The sequence below is a fragment of the Cyclopterus lumpus genome, chromosome 1, assembly GCF_009769545.1.
Source record: "Cyclopterus lumpus isolate fCycLum1 chromosome 1, fCycLum1.pri, whole genome shotgun sequence".
In the NCBI taxonomy this organism is placed as follows: Eukaryota; Metazoa; Chordata; class Actinopteri; order Perciformes; family Cyclopteridae; genus Cyclopterus; species Cyclopterus lumpus.
The window spans coordinates 14,362,700-14,382,161 of record NC_046966.1 but is presented as its reverse complement, the minus strand read 5'-3'; the positions used below and the strand labels follow the sequence as shown (position 1 = coordinate 14,382,161).

The 19,462-nt window shown below is 39.5% G+C and overlaps 1 protein-coding gene across 4 annotated transcripts in view; it reads right to left on the bottom strand.

The window, feature by feature from the left end:
- Positions 1-18,636, bottom strand: part of rptor (regulatory associated protein of MTOR, complex 1) — a 124,151-nt gene extending 105,515 nt beyond the window's left edge. For all 4 annotated transcript variants that reach the window (XM_034534839.1, XM_034534857.1, XM_034534848.1 and 1 more), the window contains exons 1-4: positions 18,185-18,636; positions 16,797-16,971; positions 5,647-5,749; positions 3,238-3,320 (exon numbers count right to left, since the gene is read on the bottom strand). In XM_034534839.1, the coding sequence (XP_034390730.1) occupies positions 3,238-3,320; positions 5,647-5,749; positions 16,797-16,964 (354 nt within the window). In that variant the 5' untranslated portion in view covers positions 16,965-16,971; positions 18,185-18,636. The remainder of the gene's footprint in view (positions 1-3,237; positions 3,321-5,646; positions 5,750-16,796; positions 16,972-18,184) is intronic.
- Positions 18,637-19,462: the final 826 nt, after the last annotated feature.

The following is a 19,462-nucleotide window of genomic DNA, read 5'->3' as shown; positions in this document are numbered from 1 at the left end:
CCATGAGGTAGTTGTAGGTGTAGGTCTAGGTGTAGGTGTGTGAGTGGTAGCATTAAGGCTGGGTGAGATCATGGGTGTCCTTTTCAAAGCTGCATTAAGTTGTGTTGAAATAAGAATGCCGACAATGTCCTGCCTGCCCTCCTACTTTAACACAAGAGATCAAAGAAGTTATGATCCATCTTCAAATTTAGGTTCAACTTTTGTATCTCTTCAAAAATGTCATAAAGAGTAACTAGTTTCACTTCAATAATTATGTGTGGAATCTATCCTTTCCAGCATCTTGATTGCTAATGTCATTCATAAATGGACACTAGGAGTGCTAATAACTTTCTTGTATTAGATTAATATTGTTTTATTTGATTAATATTTGATTTTTTGGCCTGTTTCTTGAAACTTTACAGTATATTACATGTCATTTTTAGCTGACGCTTTTATCCAAAGCGACTTACAATAAGTGCATTAAACCATGAGTCCAAACTCAGAACAACAAGAATCAAGCAAGTACAATTTCTTCAATAAAGTTAAACTACAAAGTGCTATCAGTATAATCACAGACATATCGTCTATTAGTGATATAAAGGATCCACTGGATTATGATAGGCTTGTTCTGTCATATCTATCAAATATATAAATGGCCCGTTACTCCCACACTTATTTTTGTATATATATTTTTTTTCATAGTTGTTTGCAGTCTTTATATTGTTTTGTTGAGTTAGGCTGAATCATTAAATAAAAGTGTAAAAAGATATCTGTTTCTGCACAGCCAAGCAAACTGTGGGCTGTGAGGACATGTGTGGGAACGCAATTGGAATCCCACGGAGTAACGGCGTCCTCCGCCACGATAAAAACGACTGTATAGAGAGACAATCACAGAATCCAAACACACTGTATGGCTGTTTGTTAAAAAATAAAAAACTTAAGTATCAAAAACAGTTTTGTTTATAATAAACATCTTAAGCACTTCAAACAGAACATGTATTGATAAATTGATACACTGACTGCAATCAACGCTATGAACGGATAGCCATATAACATTACCATGTCATGCTGTGATTGGGACCAATAACAATCTCCTAAAAAAGGTCAATAACAGAACTTCTGGTGTTATGTAGATGAGCTGTATGCGGTTTACTGAGCTAATTAATGTTGGGACTTATCACAGAAGCTGCTGGACAGTATGTTGGACAATCTGCAATCTGCTGTGAGCGCTCTCAGCTTCAAGCCAACAAGATGTAGATATATTAATGTTGGTAAAGAAAATGAATGGACAATAGCCAAGACTGTTTGCCTTTCACTGTGTTTTCTGGCCATGAGTTACAGAAATGGCACGGCTTAACCAACACAAGAAAAATGTGACTAAATAGATTTTACATTTAATCTTAAATCTAATGTTTAGCAACTCCACCCATCCAAAAGTAACTTGTAACAGCATTTATCGTTGCGCTGGCAAAGCAGGTAAATAGCTGCTGTGTAATTGATTGCTTTGTCATCAGTTTATGTAAGGGGTGTTGGCGAATACAGCTCTGTGGTGAGATGCTGCAGAGCTGTGAATCCTCAGGCTGAAAAAAGGACCAGCTTTCTCACCCTCCCACTCTTCCTCCTCGTCCCATCACCGTTTAGCGCTGACCTCCAGGGTCAAGCAAGCCTACGTTCCTTTGGCTGCTCTCTCCAGGGACGTCTATTCCTTTACCTCATGTTTTACTTCTGTACTATCTTACCAAATATTTTACTTTCACATCCTCATTATAGACATTTTTAAATGGCCGTGTAGGGTTCTGCAGTTCCAAGCAACATGATATCCACGATGGCGCTACAGTTGTCCTCACCATTTTTTTGTATTTTTTTTTTTACATTTATTTTATACACTTTATTCTATTTCTACTCCGTCTATATATATAATATTCTTCTTGTTTTTTTACTCTTTTATCTTAATTCTGTTATACTACTTGTTTTACTTATTACTGTAATCCTGTAATTTCCCCACTGAGGGACTAATAAAGGATTATCTTATCTTATCTTATCTTACCAACATGTATCTTTTTCCCTTTCAGCTCTGCCTCTACACCTTGCATTAAAAGTACCCTTCATCCTCTTCAACCTGTCCCACATACAGGCGAGATTTGACGTTCTATTTTGTATTTTTTCAGAAATCTAATACCAATATTGTGTTACAAAGTCACAACAGAATAAAAAGTCATGATTAAATGCTATCCTTGCTGACCGGATTTAAAACATATTCGCAGATGGTTTGAAATTTTATTCCAATATCTGCACATGCAACAACAGATTTGGATCAGATTTCAAGTGTTTGCTTAAATACTAAATGCTAATGTGCTCATGGGGGATCCTCAAGTGGTAACTTCCACGTTCACTTAGGAGCTTGTACCTTCAGTAAAGTGTGTGAGGTCTTCCTGCTGTTTGTTACAATCCCTGACATGTGTGACTGCCAAGCACTCATTCGGCTAGAAACTTCTGGAATTTGAGGAGCCAGTGGGACAACGGTAGTGGTCACACTTTTCAATGTGACTTTTGTGATCGGATGCGCCAGATCGGAAGCGTTTTTCTCCTCTCCTCCCATTTGCTGACGTTTAGTGTGATTTAATTTAACTTCCATCGCTGTTTCTCTTAGAATGCATAAAAGAAGTACATTAAACAATTGAATATCTATAATAAACCCATTTACCCTATTACATATTAAAATGCTTAAAGGTTAACACAGGGAAGCCACCACAGAGTTACCAAGACAGCTGCAGTCACTGACTTTTCTTTCTCACATACATCAATGTTGTATCTGCCAAGTTCTCACAGCATTACTTGGAATGATCTGCACTGGATTGTGTTTGTAAAACGTGAACACAAAGACTAGAAACAGATGCTTTTGAAGTAATATCCAAAAAACACAGTTAGAATCGATAGACGCTACTGTATAAAGTACTGGGAAGGGTGACTACCATTAGTAAGGTTCACACAGAGTTGGCAAAAACGAATACTCCGGATAGTCTGCCAACATCTAGAAAACTATTTCTGAAACATTGTTGAAAGCCATGAGACTGGCATAATGGAAGTAATATGATATGACCAAGGTCATGTCTTGAAATGCATTTAATTTTATTGGAAGCCTTATTTGATAATACTCAGTATGCATCATACAGTGGTGTGAATGAGTTAGTGGGTCTGTGTCACATTATAAACACATGCTAAAAAAGGAGGGAGGCTGGTTCATATGAACCCACTCACCCTGGGTTGCCAGTTTTCATACTGCTTCTGCAGATTGGCCCCGATGGTCTCCAGGGCTTTCTGTGGACTCATCGACAGAGGATCTGTCAAGAAAACACAGAGTGTAAACACACTGCGATCACACACACGACAGTCATAGCAGAGCAAAACCACTCTTGTTCAATCTGGAGCTAACAAACAAAACGTAATTTTATTATTCACCACACACACACACATTTCCATTCCAAAATTAAGTAATCGAAATAAGCAAGTTATCAATATTCAACACTGGAGGAAAAGACGCATGTTATAGTATATAATCTGTGCATCAAAGGATTTCTTCTTGGTTAAATCAAAAGCAGAGTTTGGGGGGAAAAGCAGAAGCTTCTGAGTTGACATATTGATGAGAGTAAATTAATATGGCATGAAGAATAGCAGAATATAGAATCAGGACAGATCAAATTGTGCTCAAGTAGGCAGAGAAGAATGAATTGGCAGATACCGATATATTGTTTGCTGAAAATTATTATGGACACACGATACAATCGTGTTTTCTGAGTAGCCTCCCATGATAAAAATGCATAGTGCAACATAGGGGTGGGTCATAGGGCCAACATCTTCATTCAGGGTATGTGTCATATTTTATCAGGGTCAATACAGAGACAAAAGACAGCTAGCAGACTTTTCCTTACTCAAAGCTCTTTGACGTTTACAAGTCACCGCATCACCCGACAGAACAAACACCACAGCTGTATTTCAGTTAACATGTACAGTACGTTTTTCCAGCCCATCTGTATAGAAACAGACCGGCTGGTTTTAGTAGCCAGGGCAACAGGCTCTACGGTCTCAGCTCCTAAGGCCTTTAGCAAAACAAGTACAAGTAGAAAGGAGAGAAACTAGCGTGACAGTAAAGACTTCTCAAAATGAGCTGAAATAAAAGTGCATGTACATTTGTTTACTAAAATATTTGGTTTCTTTCATCAAATAGTAGGGGAAACGGAAGTTTATTGTTAAACTGTAAAATATCATGCCTCTATTACAGATCTGTCAGTGTTTGATAACCACATTTGAAGGATCATTGCACATGTGTGTGTATCTCTCTCGCTCTATATCTATCTATCTATCTATCTATCTATCTATATATTTCACCATTTTACAATTTCCTGTTCATTTAAAAGTTGCCAGTATATAAAGGCCGTTTATATACTGCAAACTCCACTGCCACTGAAAAGTAGATGTATGTGTTTATATTAACATATGGCTGTTGCTTTATGTATTATACCTTAAACAACATGGTGTATTTAAGGACATCACCTCTCCTTTTCACACTTAAACATCTCAAACACCGTCTCAAAAACCAAGTGGCAGGTCTGCACAATTTCAGCATCCTCAGCAGCCACTGAGAAAGTTTCAGAAACTTTGAACTGTGTTCCCTCTTTAATGTGCACAACACAATCCAAAAAGTCAAGCAGTCTCAGGGGAACTAAACAATGGTTTTGAGGTTCCTCAACAGAGATGTTACTTTTGTTTTTGTTCTGTGTCATGTTGTGTGGTTCTGGTGGGTGGGGGCAGACTGCTTCATCCTTAGTTGACAGAGGCCTCATGAATTGAGCTCCCATGAGAATGACATAATGTCCCTACATGTTACAAAGTAAAAGCTAAACTTTTACTATCAACTTTAAGTTCACTAGTCTTGCATGGTTTACAACTACCCAACAACCTAACTAGGCATGCCTTATATTGTTAATTTTAAAATGAGGTGGACAACTCAGGCGATGGCTTGGTTTTCAACAGTACAAATAGTCTTCACATGTCCGCGATAACTGAACAATATCCAATAATCTAACACTAAATATGGCGCTATATTCAGTCTCTCTTTTTCTTCTGCTTGTATTTTTTTATGTTGTGAAAACATCTTCTTGAAACAATTGTATCTATTCAAATCTCTCTCCAAAAACTAACTTTTGCAAGACTACATTTTGATAGTGTTATAACCTAATTTGCGTAACATTATTATGCAAGAGCACACACATTGGTCACGGCCAATCAGCTGAAAAATGACCAGTTCTTATCGGCAACCCATCGATCGATGAATCTCAAATATCGGCACGTTCAAAAGAAGCAGTGACATTTTTGACCACAGTTGTATACAGTGAGTATGTGCATTTGCATCCGTCTCACAATTGAACACTAAGGCCTGACCAAAAGGCAGCAGTCAGCACAGTTCATAATGCACACATCATATTTAAAGAAACGGTGTGTAGAATTTGATACACACAGAGAGAGGGGTGAGCAGAGGGTTTTTTAGTTGGATGCAATCTGCAACCTCACTACTAGATGAAAAACCCACTTTATCAAATCCCACACTTTGTGTTGTGGTTGAGTGCTTGTCCATTTTGCATTCATGTTGGCATGTCTGTGTGGACTCACCTATCCAGCACTCCAGTCTGGCGCAGGGGGAGGTCTTGACCACATCAGGAGGGTCCACTCCCACGTTGAGACACAACACCAGTGCTACACTCACAGTCTTCATCTGGGGGAGCAGACACAGAACACACATTAGCCTCAGATAAAAAATGTTTAAAAGCCTCCTCTGTACAACTAGATACACTTAACACAGTGCATCTAGTTATTGTGCAAATTCTAATGCCATTATGATGTCCATATCAAATAAAGTCAAGTCAAGATCACTCATCAAAACTCGAATCAAGGCCAGCGGATACATTCTTAATACTTTTCAAAACCACATTGAATCTTTATTCATTCGACAAACTGAACTGAGCACACATGCTTGTATTCAGTAAATTCTGCTGCTGCTGGCAACCGAAGCGCCAGTGGACCAGAGAAGGTTAAGTGTCCTTCCCAAGAGACACGCAGCAGTAGTCACTGAAAAAGGAGTTATTCTCTTCCCTTCCACATTTTCCCAATCTGAGACCCCAATATGTTTAATACTCCATGAAAGTACCTAACCTGCAGTCTCCAAAGTGTGTCACTGCAAAAGTTCAGGTTGTAAGCCGGAATTTTTGCGATTGTGTGAATTTCTTAAGATAATTAAATGGGAGAGTAAATCATAACGGACTGAAACCAGACAAGGTAAATGACCCATGATACAGACAAACACTGGGGCACGAAGTGGGCGGAAAGCTAAATGATCCTAGGGTCATGTGGCATGTCCTGACACAGCCACACACACAGACTTCATCAGGAGACACATGTCTACTGTTAGCAATTACTATCTTCACAGACAGCACCTCAGAAACACTTTTCTTTGTACTTCATTGCAGACGTCAGCCTTTGTGACACCTCGTCGCCCAACCTGTAGCTCAAATTTGTGAGAAAACTGACACAATGAGCTGACCTCGAATCTTGCACCAACAAAGACAGACTCATTAGTTGCCTCAAGTCTCTTGCTAAAGGTTGCACTTGAACACACCACAAAGACAACACCGGATAGCAAGCTGATTACAGGAATACATACCTTCTTGCATAAGAGAAGAATGGTGATTAGTTTTAACCACTGTTATCTAACGTCACAGTTTCATAACTGAGAAGCTGTCTACGGTGTCCTGATTCCTGCCCTGTGGAAATAAATCTCCCGAGACACATTATTTGTGTGTACGGTGACATAACACAAGTGTGTGCCACAGTTTGTTTTGTGTGCAAAAGTCGTGCCACTCACTTGAAGCGTTGACAAAAGCTGTAAATCATCATGAGGTTCAGGCAGGCCGGGTCATGAAAACTAACATTTCTGATTAACAGTAGATGGGTGAAAAAATACATTGTAAGGAAAAGCAGAAAAAATAATAGCTTGTTAGATTTCTTAAAAGCAATCATTGCAGGCTCTTGAATGAACCTTGTGTGAGTAATGTGTCGCTAAAAGCCTATAGGTGCCAACAAGGGGAAACAGAGTGCAGCAGTCTGTTCCCGATACAGGGATCACGTATCGGGTGAGAGAAGTGCCCACAGCCCGTTGGCTGCGTCACACCACTGCCGCTGTGGGTCCAGCGCGGACAGCTGAGGCAGCGAGCCCTGAGGCTGCACCGCAGAGCAGAGCTCTCCATGCACACCTGCCACCACCTTCACATCAAATCATCATCAAATCACAGCAAAATCTGTTTATTTTGGGTTCATTCAGTTGTCGTAAACTGACAGCATAGCCCAGGTTTAGCCTTAAGATTAAAATCAAAACGATGAGACCATGAGAGGTCGTCTGTCCAACACAAATACGGGGAAAACAAATCATTCATCTGCTTCATGTGTATTGATATAAAATGTGACCGCATGGTTGGTGTTGTGTATCTGCTACTATGTTCCCTTATAAGTAAAGTATCTATAATAAATTCATTTGATAAAAAGGGTATTGGATGAGAATCACAGACTCTTTAAATATGCCCTTAGCCCATCTCTTATTATGTATTTATTTTACACTTTAAATGACTGCTAATAATAGATCAACGGAATGACAGGCAACTCTACAACCACTGGTCGTAACATCTATACAAATTTCAAAAGGCTAACAATCCAAAAGTGTATTCTAATTTTAATTTAGTCTGAACTCAAATATTGGACAGACCGATTGCGCCATCCCTAAAGCCATGCTGCTAACATGGCTGAAAAGTCTAAATGATACATTCCGTGTCCATATAGCTCAACGTTTGATAATCTCAATACTGGAGTTCAGAAGTGAAAACAACTGTCCACACACCTGCAACACGTTAATGTTAATGTGCCAAATGACCTTTCACAGATACTGTCTTTGTGTGTAACGTAGACCTATAGAGAACACATGTGTACACAACAGGTTACGTGACATCTCCTGGCTGAGCAAGGTGAGGAGGGTTGTTGTTGTGAAGGTAATTAAGATGCCCTCTGCTTTCCCACCAACAGAGTAAAAGGTCAGTGTGCTTGTGTAACAACACTAGGCATGCATCACACATTCATTCTAGTTTTCACCTGACCTCCACATCCCTCACCCTTTTTTCCCCGTCTGCCTCGTGTACCTCATGAATCCATCCCAATGAAGGAGAAATGCACGCAATTTCTGATTGGGTACACAAATATACATGCACAACTCTTACCCTTGTTACTGTGAAAAATGAAACTATGGGGAACGTTCCATCACATAACTTAAGAGCAACTCTGTGAGGCTCTTCTTAGGCAAAGCAGTGCTCTGAGTTCACCGCTAACAAAGCTTTAAAAATTACGTGTGTGTGTGTGTGTGATACACTGATACACACACACACACACACACACACTCTTTAAAGCTTTGTGTAAGTATGATAGACATTTGTTTGTCAGAGAACTTGTTTTCTGCAATAATCCAAATTGCAATGGAAAAAGCCCATTGGCTTTTTTGTTCAGCTTGTGGATCTGTAATGGTACCTTTAAATCCAATGATAGTCTAAAAGTTGTTTCATGAACACCAGAAAGTTGCAAAAAGCTAAAGAAATTAGTGCTTCACCAAGTAGAAGTCAAACTTTTGACCCGAGAGACTTATGGCACAACAGTGGTATCATGGTGGTGTTGAGCGTGATTACAATTAAGTGACTCAAGACGGCGGGACAATTAACATCCTAATGTAAATCAGCCCTGATGAAATTATTTGTTTCCGCCCAGTATCCAACACAAGCAATTTAGAATCCATTTGATAATTATTTGCATGAGAATAATACAGATGGTTGAGGGAGAGGGTTTTTCTATTCCAGCTCATCATCGTAGTGCAACATGGCAGTCGAGGGTGACGGCACACAGGTGTGGTCCACATTATCCTCATTGATTTATCTGCTTGTTTATTGCACATATTACCTGATACACAATGGAAAAAACAAAAACAAGTACTTAATTTATCAACCAGGTTTGAAAAAAATCTGGTCGGCTACGAGGTGGTAAATGACAACATGCATGGCTTACAGCAATTAATTGGTTCCTAACCTGAGGGAAAACGACCCTCGTGACATGTCAGCCTGGCACGACAAACCTACAAGTTTAATGAAACTAAAGTTGAATGTAACGAGTGCGAGTGTTCGTCTTCCTGTCACGATTGATATTGATGCACGTGAGTGTTTTAATTCATAGTGTCACCTGCTGAGGAACGTACGGTTTTGCAAACAGCGACTTTCGTGAAACGCAGGAGTAATTTGGGTTCACCTGCTACAAATGAGGGCTAAAAAGCATAAGATTGACGACTAATGTAGAGTGATGAGCAAGTCTTGATTCCCTAGTTTAAGCAAAACAGAGACTTGATAACTCCCACTGAGTAAGTTGGCAAAACTACCACGTATTGTAAATTGGACGACAAAGATCTTACTGCTGATGTCTAAGAGACTAATACACTTTGAGATAACTTAGAAACAGGAATACAGGATGGGTTGTGTCCTTGATAGCATCTGCAGATTACATGTTTGAATGTGCTTGTGTGTAAAAAATAAATAAAGAATTGTCAAATTAGTTTTCCCTATTTTTGGTTGCGTTTGTCATAAAATGGGGGGGGGGGGGGGGGGGGGGGGAAATAGGTCATAGCGCAGGAGGTGTACTGGTCTGGATTATTTTATTTTTTATCATCAAGTTTGTTTGGTTATAATTTTAAACCTTGCAATAAAATCACAGGTTAATTCCATGTGAACCCCCAGGAAAATATATTGCACAAACTTGCCTTAGACCTTGTTCATATGGCTGTGTGTAGTTCCCATTGAGGTCAAATACACATTAATGAAAGCAGGCGGCACTGGACTGGTCCTTACTACCTGGTAAGCGAAGGCAGGCCAACAAAGAAACTAAATCTAAAGGTATTAACTTTTTCCGGGGCTTTTAACCAGTCTTCATCAGCAGATGACATCATTAACAAGTATGACCTCCACAACTAGTCAAAACCATGAAAACCATGAGATGCAGTTGAAAACTCTAAAAGCTAGTAGGTGGAACTTCAGTAAAGTTTTAGTTTTTAGTTTTATGAACTGCTATTTTCAAGGTCAAGAATAAACGTTCTCGCTCAAATTAGACTTGAATTCAGGTTGTTCTTACTGTAGGCTAAAGTTATGAGCAGCATACATCTCAGTGCTCACCTTTTAACAGATGTTCTGTATTCCTCTGCCAACTTCAGGATCCCTCTGAACTGTTTGTCTTACTGGAAGTCATATCTTGCTACTTCCCACAAACCGAGAGGCACTCACCTTCACAAATCCTAAGCAACTCAATTTAAATTTGTGGAAACAATTTGTTTGTTATTGTCAAATTCGTGAAATTAGAGCTACAGTTGGTAATCGTTATATTTGTTGAAATTCCCCTTATATCCTGACAGCTTTCACTAAATCAAATGCTCAAAGAATCAAAGAAAACAGTATCTGTGGCTGACACAATAATTCCTTTCAGCCTTAAAATAATGATTGGATGAGCTACCTGCATGTCTACCTACCTGCCTCCACGTATTCTCCTTGAGCTCTCACTGCGTGTCCCATGAGTTGTCCACAAGCAGCTAGCTTGACAGTTGTGAGTCCTAACAATAGCCATGTTTGTTGTTTACGTTGATTTTTTATACCGTTACCGGTATATTCATATTGATATTTGGTGGAGGCCTGGAATGATGGGGTGTCAGTGTTGCTTATTTGGCGCTTTTCTCACTAGATTTAGTGACTTTTTGAGGTAGTGTTTAGTGTGCTCACTACTTTCATTGGAAAAGGGTTGGCTGGGTTTTTCAGTTAGATAATTTTGAAGAACCAAGGTTACTCCTAGTTTCTCAAAACTACCAACCCGAAGTTCAACTGAACAAAGTCTGCTTGTGAGAACATTCATTTCAGTTCTACTGTATATTCTCTACACTTTTATACAAGGTCAGAAAGGAATATCAAGAAAAGAATTGTGCTGAAACTGGGAGAGCATCGGTCTCCCCCAGGCGGTCCATCGGTAGCTGGCAGCAACAAGTCAGATATTGGAAGCTTCAGCTGAAAGCCAAGAAAGATGAGATGCCCTAACCAGTAGACACAGTGCGTACTTACTATTTGAGGTCTGACTGGACAACTTTTCCGGCACCAACCCACTCCTTTCTCACACCGTTGCAGACATGCAAATACATAACGACATCATCTCCTAAATCTTTGCAAATGAGCAAAACTTTTTTTCTTACAATTAACTTATGCGGTGGTTGTTATTGGATTTCATGGAGGAGAGTGGTCGTCCTGTAACCACAAGGTACCCAGTTTGATCCCCGCTCTCCCCATAGTTGCATGTTGAAGTGTCCTTGAGCAAGACATTGAACCCCCAGTTGCTCCCTGGGTGCTTCACTGCAGCCCACTGCTCCTTAATAACTAAGGATGGGTCAAATGCAGATAAGGATTTCCCCACTGGGATCAATTTCTAAATTTCTTTAATTTCTAATAAATAAAACAATCGATGTGTCCTAGGGCAAGACACTTAACCCCAAAAATGTGTGAGTTTTATTTTGTTTCCATCGAGTGCAAACCAATTGTTTTGTTTACGATGCTCCGCCACTTGAACACATCTCCCAGCTGAAACTACGGGAGTGGAGCGCGCACACAATGACAACCTAAACGTGCCACACACGTTTTACCGGCGCCTGGTACTAACGATTAATGGGCTGTCTTTCGGTTGACCTTTGGTAATTATTTTTAGTGCCTTGCAAATACATTTTCTTTTTACGCCTCTATGGCTGAAAGTCTATATGCTGCCTGATGAACATTGATTGAATTCAAGTAATGATGCATACAATAAAGCAGCAGAAACCAGCTATCTCATTTCCACATTATTACAATGGGCTTGGTTATTGATTGGTTATTGATTACTTATTGAGTTCATTTTTCCTAAGTGGAGAAATCAAGCAGACAACGCATGAGATCAAGCTACAGGTCATCTGGAAACCATCGCAAGCCACAGTGGTGATGGTGGTATAATTGTCCACATGATGAAAAATCAGAACTCAACTAACATTCAATATCTAAACAGTGTTAAAAACCCAAGCCTCTTAAAAATAAAAGACCAAACTGCCTTGAACCATGTCAAAAAACCAAAGACTAAACAAAAGGTATATAAGAAAGTTCACATAAATGACAAATCTCAGGAAATAACATGTTTGTACAAACAATTAAACATTCTGCTGTAACTGTGTCAACAACAATGTGCTGCTTGTGTGTTAATTACAACACTGCTGTGGGCCCCAGGGAAGATAAAGGCAACAACTAGGCCACTGAAATACTAAAACAACAATATTTGTAATAAAAAGTTAAAGAAAAGCCTTGTCTGATAGTGAGAAAAATGGAATACAACACCCCACTGCAAAACATAATGTATATTGAGACAATAGTTTCCCAGTTTTGATATGACATTTACATGGAAAATTGAAAGACTTTTTTTTTCATTTTTGCATTTGTATATTGTCGGAAAAACGTAAAAAGGCACAGATATCCGATTTTGGGACATTGAATAGACCTTTATTCTGTTAGTAAACATGATGTTGCGGGCGTAGACACTCCCACAAAATAATCATAATGAACGTAAACAACAAGCATGGCTATTGTTGGTTCCCACAGCTGTCCATCTAGCATCTTGTAGAACAAGTGCACAGGCAGGGATGTAGCCTTATCACAGTCCTTCAACAACCACAGATACTGGCTTTTTTATTTTGTTTGTCAGAGCATTTCACTTATTGATTGCTGTCGGGATGTAATGAGAATTTCAACAAAATGTTTTTTAAGAAGTTTACCAAACCTAGCTTTAATTGTTTTGTTAATTACAAAAAAATACACTTCAGCACAAGGCTGTTTCTTTGTAGCAACCTGCAATGTCAGTTGATGTTTGAAGGCTATCAGGCTAAAAACAAGTGTCACACCTGTGGATCGATAATGGTCAAAGCCTGTGCTGCAATCATCTTATCTTATCAGGTTGAGGTTCATGTTGGTTTGCTCGTAACATAGAGGTATCTAGTTCTATATTCACTGTGAGTTTGAGAAGGAAAATATCCCTAAAACAACAGAATGCCTCTAATAGGTTAAACAAATGTGTTGTTCCATGTTAAAGCAATGTAAACCTAGATCAATGCAAACCTAATCCTATTCATTCACTCCCTGCCAAGCCAATTACACACTGTAGCCTTTATCGAGCTGTCAACGTGATAATTAGAACCTCACCTCTGATCTTAATTTATTTTACTGCACGTAACATTGCTGTCAGAAATAATACATCATGCCCTCTTGATAGCTGTCTAATCAACAGTTAGATAGCTTTGTATTCCCTAAAGGATTAACTTGTGATCTGAAGTAAGCCCTGACCTATTCATACAATATATCTAAAAACTGTTATCAACTTGGCAGGTGCACCAAAGGTACACACAATCATGCTGCGAACAGAGTTGGACACACAAACAGCAGTGCGCAGTTGCAACAACACATAACTGAATAGCCTTCATTAGCCCAACAGGGGAATAAACACGATTTTGACCAATGGGCCTTGTAATTGTACAGCCTCTCTCCTCCAGTCTTCATTCAGAGACAACTCTAAGTGTGATTGTGTGTGGATATGTCTACAAGAGCAAGAACAATGATTTCCCATAGTGAAGGACATCATTTTCAGCCCACTTGTAAGCCTCAAGCTGCACGCGTCTCTCACCAGGATTAGCTTTTCACACAACTTGCTCAATATCCTCACTGTGAAAGATACTGCTCATCACCTTAAATCATCCAAAGCAGTTATGTACAAAACTACAGCATAACATTTTTGTGGCGACGCAGCGATCCATGCAAGCAGCGCTTCAACTGTTGTATTTTATGGACCTTAAAATTCACTCTGCCCGTCACACAATAATGGTTGAAATATAAATTAACTATTTTAATAAAAACAACTTCCTAACAGTGAATATGTATTAATCGTCTTTAAATAACATTTTACGTGATTAAAGCAGGAACGTCCGTAAGTAGCCTGTATTGATCTACACATGAATATGAGTGATATTTACAGTATCTGGTGTCCACAGCTGCTTTATGGTTTTCTGACAACACATGTTAATAAATCTGCAGCATCCAATTTAAGAAGCGACTCACAAGAGTGCAGTGTCATTACGCACGACATTCATTAAATCCGACTGCTACAAAGTAACGACACACACCTCTACACAAACTGGTCAGTTATAACTCGGTATTCTGTGAAATGCGTTATGTAGCAAATGCTGCTTTTAAGATATGATGCAATAATTTACAACATAAAAACGCAGTTTGACCACCATCTTAAACAAAAATGTATTTAAATCAATGCCAGAATTATATTCAAAGCAATATTCTACCAACATAAGACGCAAAACGCTCTCTTTTGTCGCAGCTCTGAGCATAGAAATGTCTTCTACAAGTATACAAATAAGGGTCTACGGCCTGAAAACACTGAGCGATGAAAAATGTTACTCCATTGATTTAGCATGACTTTCTGATAAAAATGCCCCTTTCAGTCAACTCCTATTACCTCTTTTAAATCACCACATTTAATGATGCCGTCTTACTAAACATTTGCCTGAAGCTTCACACTGGCTGTCACTGGGATGTAATTCCACTGATGTCTTAACACCAGCGAGGTGTTACATTTGGTCAATTTCTATAATAAGTGCAGAGTTTGTGAGGGTTATGTATGACAATGTAGCATTTGCCATCACTATATTAGTAGTGCTCTCTAGCCATGAGGCAATAGAATAATCAGGTTGGTAGCACTGCAGTGGATGAAACGACAGCTTTATGAGAGCTGAAACACACTGTGGCCATTCTTAATGCGAAGTTTTGAGGGGTTTCACCCGTCAAACCGTAGTATGGGTAGCCTCCAGCCGAATACAATGAATTGGCACTATAATAAAGACGAGGGTAGGCAATGATTTGCTGCTGTGTCCTGGCTTTTAAAAGACGGCTGTTGCCTCAAAGCAGTGTGAAGAATTAGTGCATTTCATTTGCTTTGATGGAATGAAATTTTGAGAAGTGGCACTGTGGATGGCCAATTAAACAATCCTAAGCACCCCCCACCCCCCTTAACCTTACACAACTAAGCACAAACTTGAATGATCTCAGTCATTTTTCCACAGCGGTCTCTTAACATTACAAACCACATATCTCTCATATCATTACGGTAAATATGAAGCATCAGCCAGATGTTGGTTATCTTAACTGAAAATAGGGTGACCCAGCTAGCTTGGCTCTGTCCAGTACCAGAGATATATTGAGTTAATTAGCCAACTTTAGGAGGTGCTGATAAGCTAATGGTGTTGTTGTTACATTACATTACATGTCATTTAGCTGACGCTTTTATCCAAAGCGACTTACAATAAGTGCATTAAACCATGAGTCCAAACTCAGAACAACAAGAATCAAGCAAGTACAATTTCTTCAATAAAGTTAAACTACAAAGTGCTATCAGTAAGAGACATTTAAGTACTACTAAAGTGCTACTACGGCTCTACCTTCCCTATTCAAGGTATAGTCGAAGAAGATGTGTTTTTAGTTTGCGACGGAAGATGTAGAGACTTTCTGCTGTCCTGATGTCAATGGGGAGCTCGTTCCACCAATGAGGAGCCAGCACAGCAAACAGTTGTGATTTTGTTGAGTGTTTAGCTCGAAGTGAAGGAGCTACAAGCCGATTGGCAGAAGCCGAGCGAAGTCAACGAGATGGGGTGTGATGTTAGACCATGTTCTGGATGTAAGGTTAGACCATGTCCTGGTTGTAGACTGGACCCGATCTGTTTGCAGCACGGTACGCAAGTAACAATGTTTTGAAGCTGATGCGGGCGGCCACCACGTTCAACAGAGCTAGCTGTTTCTAGTCTATATGCTAAGCTACACTAATCAGCGGCTAGCTGTAGCTCATCTAACTCTCAGTACAAAAGAAAATTGAATGTCAAGTTATTCTTTTTGACTACTAGTTATGGCGTCTGCTAACAGTCCAGACATTTTTACTTACATTTGAAGTTGTCAAAAATATATACTTTAATTTGTTTAGCAAACAAGAAATGAATACTAATATTTACGGTAATAGGATGATTGATGCATGCGAGATCAATCAAAAAATAAATTACGGCGCCCATCTTCTTGGTAATGATGAACTCTGGTTCCTCATGAAACAGTGGCTCACTGGTTTTTAACAGTTTTTGATGAAACTCAAAGACACCACGTAAATAGGCTATATCAGGCTTTGGCTTCACAACTATGTTATTATGATCAAATCATTGTTGATTTGGGTCTTTTCATTTGTTGACAATAACAAAAATATAGAAAATCACCAGACTTATCCTTCAAAAATAATAGAAAGTATTATTGTGAATTTGATGTCTGGTATTTCATAAAATCTTAAGTGTGAATTTTGTTAATAATTCATAAATTATAATCAACTGTTTCAGATTTTGTATTAGTTCTAACTAGGAAAATGAACATGGTCCCAATAGACACATTTAAAAATAAAAATGCAGCTATTGCACAAGTGTGCTTAAGTGTATTCACTCAACTCAGCATAAACTGGTTTAACAGAACTAAGAGAGATCCACAGCCTCCAGAACAATAACACACAACCTTAACATGCTGAGTTACTCCACAGATAAGCAGAAACATTACCCTGTCCTTCATCCGCCAACTCTGCGCTAAAGCCTTGGAGCCCTCAATCTTCTCAGAGTGCCGTTTCTTCATGAAGGCCAGGGGAAGTTTCCAGTCATTCGTGTCGGCCTCCTCTTCCTCTCCGAGGCCCACGGCCGGAGAATTAAGTAAGTCTGAGTCCATTTTCATCAGAGCCCTGTAGGGGAGAGCTCTTGTTACAACACAGATTTGATGAACTTCTGTTGCCTCATGCTGTGCAGTTGCGTTGGTAAACTAACCAAAAAAGTGATAATTCTAGCTCCGACTGGTACTTTACTCTCACAATAACAATGAAAATGATTGATACATTGTTCACTCACTAGTTAACTGCTATATAAGTGTAACATACATCTGAATATAAAGGATTTAAGAAACTCAACATCTGTGTCATGATGCCACTGGAAATAATGTGTACAAGGAAGGCATTGTGCAGTATTGGCAGATCCAAAGAGTCTGTGTAGACACGCTACAGGGACTCGACCAACATGATAAAAATTAAGTAACTTAAATGGGTTGGTGGATTAAAAAAAATCCTTGAGTGAAAACCACATACAAGACTTTACATCACACCTCAATACGTGTTGGTACTGCAGTGATCTTGTTTACTTATTCTTTGATCACATAGTTCCTGAATGAAATTTATTTATAAAATGGAACTAATAAAGTGGTGCTGCTTGGGTTTTGAAGAGATTAACAACAAGTGTTGTAGAAATAAGGAAGATAGCTCAACAAGTAGGTTCACAAAGCCTTAAATTCAACACTTAAAAAAATGTACTATCTGAAAAACCACACTGGCTGCTGAGTTTCCAGTTTGTGACCTTAAACCAAAACAGTTCCGTCAGGGTCTGGTGATGTGTCATGTGTGAGTCATGTTTAAGGCACTGCTGTGAATCTGCTGCACGAAAGAAAATCACAACGACAACAACAACAACCACCACCGCCGCAGTGTGGGATCTAGGTTACTATCACACAGTCACGGAGAGAGCAGCACCTGGATGATGTCATGGTGGGGCTAAAGCTGGCCACGTGAGCCACAGACGAGGAGCTAGTTTGGTTAAATGTTGTGCGCGCGCGCGTGTGCGTCGAAAATCATGTTAATGCGGACCGGCTGTGATAAACGTGCTTCACAGCTGGAGCCCTTCGCTCGCGAGCAGCTGGCGGGACAGTCATTAGCCCAGCTAGCTTAATGCTAGCTAAACTAGCGCGGCTAATCTGACAGCTCTCCCTGAAGCTGGCTCTGGCTCTCGGAGTCTGCTGTCAAGCTTCAGGAGAGGCCAGCACTATTTAAACCGAAACGACGTGAGCAGAGAGACAAGTGAAGCCGAGCAGATGTGCGGAAAGGGCGCTAGTTGTGCAGATGCGTGCAATACCTTAGTGCGGTGGGGTGATCAACCCGGGCTGGAGAACCTCTGCGTCTCCGGACGATGACAGACAAAGTCGCGCAAACAATCCTGGTCAGAAAATTGTAGGGAAGCGTCCACAACCGGTATAGTATGTCGAACCCGTCAAATCCAAGTTGGCCGGGTGCGTGCTTGCAGGGGAATCTGCGGCTCCTCTCCCCACGGCTCTTCGCTATGGGAAGGGTCTGGAGACGAGGCCCATCTTCACGCGGACAGTCTGCCACAGCCACACCAAGCACCGGCCACACTTATCGATGGCTAGGATCGTGGGGACTTCTCCTACAAACCAGCGACCCTGGTAGCTGATTTGGTGTGACAGTTTTCTTGTAAATCGCACACAATCCCAAGAATTTCTCCGGAGAGGCACTTCTTTAGCACTTCTGCAAGGGCGCAGCCATCTTGGGTTGCACCCAGAATGCACTGTTGGTGCGACGAGGCTGTCATGAAACGTCACCGGCCTGTTCCTGTCACACACCAAAATACATACTAACGTAAAGGTATAAACACTAAAAATGTAATACAAATGTTCAACCGTACGGTGAACTCTTTCTTAAGGTATCTTAAATGTTAAAATTGTTTTAAAAAAAAATCCAATTTCTTTATTATTGTTATTGTTGTTATTAATGTTGTTGGTATTAGTAGTATTATTGTTGTTTTTATTTATATAAATATTTATTCCCGTTTCTCTGTATCATTGAGTACATTTCTGCAATGTTTTTTTTACAAACCGTAGGTTCATATATCTAAGATGAATGAAAAAGAACCAGTTACACACTCATTTCTTTAATTTGTGCTAGTTTTGGGGGGAAAGTATAACAATGAGACCCAGAGATATTTTTGTGAATGTAAATACAGATGTCAATTAAAAATAAAACTTTACAGTGTTAACCATTTTCCAAGACCTGACATATTTGTGAAACTCTTACAAATAGCATCAAATAGTAGTATCCACACAATGTGGATATATAACTAGTTTTGTGTTCAAGTTCATGTTTTCTGTTGATATACTGTACATCACTCCACAAAAGTCACCTCAAAAGATTTCCTTTGAACATAAAACTGAAAAACGCATCCCAATGCAAAAAAATAAAATAATTTGAAATGCCCGGGTTTTATTTTTCAGTCGAAAATGTTTACATTTCAGGTTCAGGTTTTTGTCAATGCCAAAAGTTTACGGTCACTGTCCTAGCAGAAGTTCAGTATCAGGGAAAATTAAACAAAATTACATAAAATATTGCTCTAATGTTA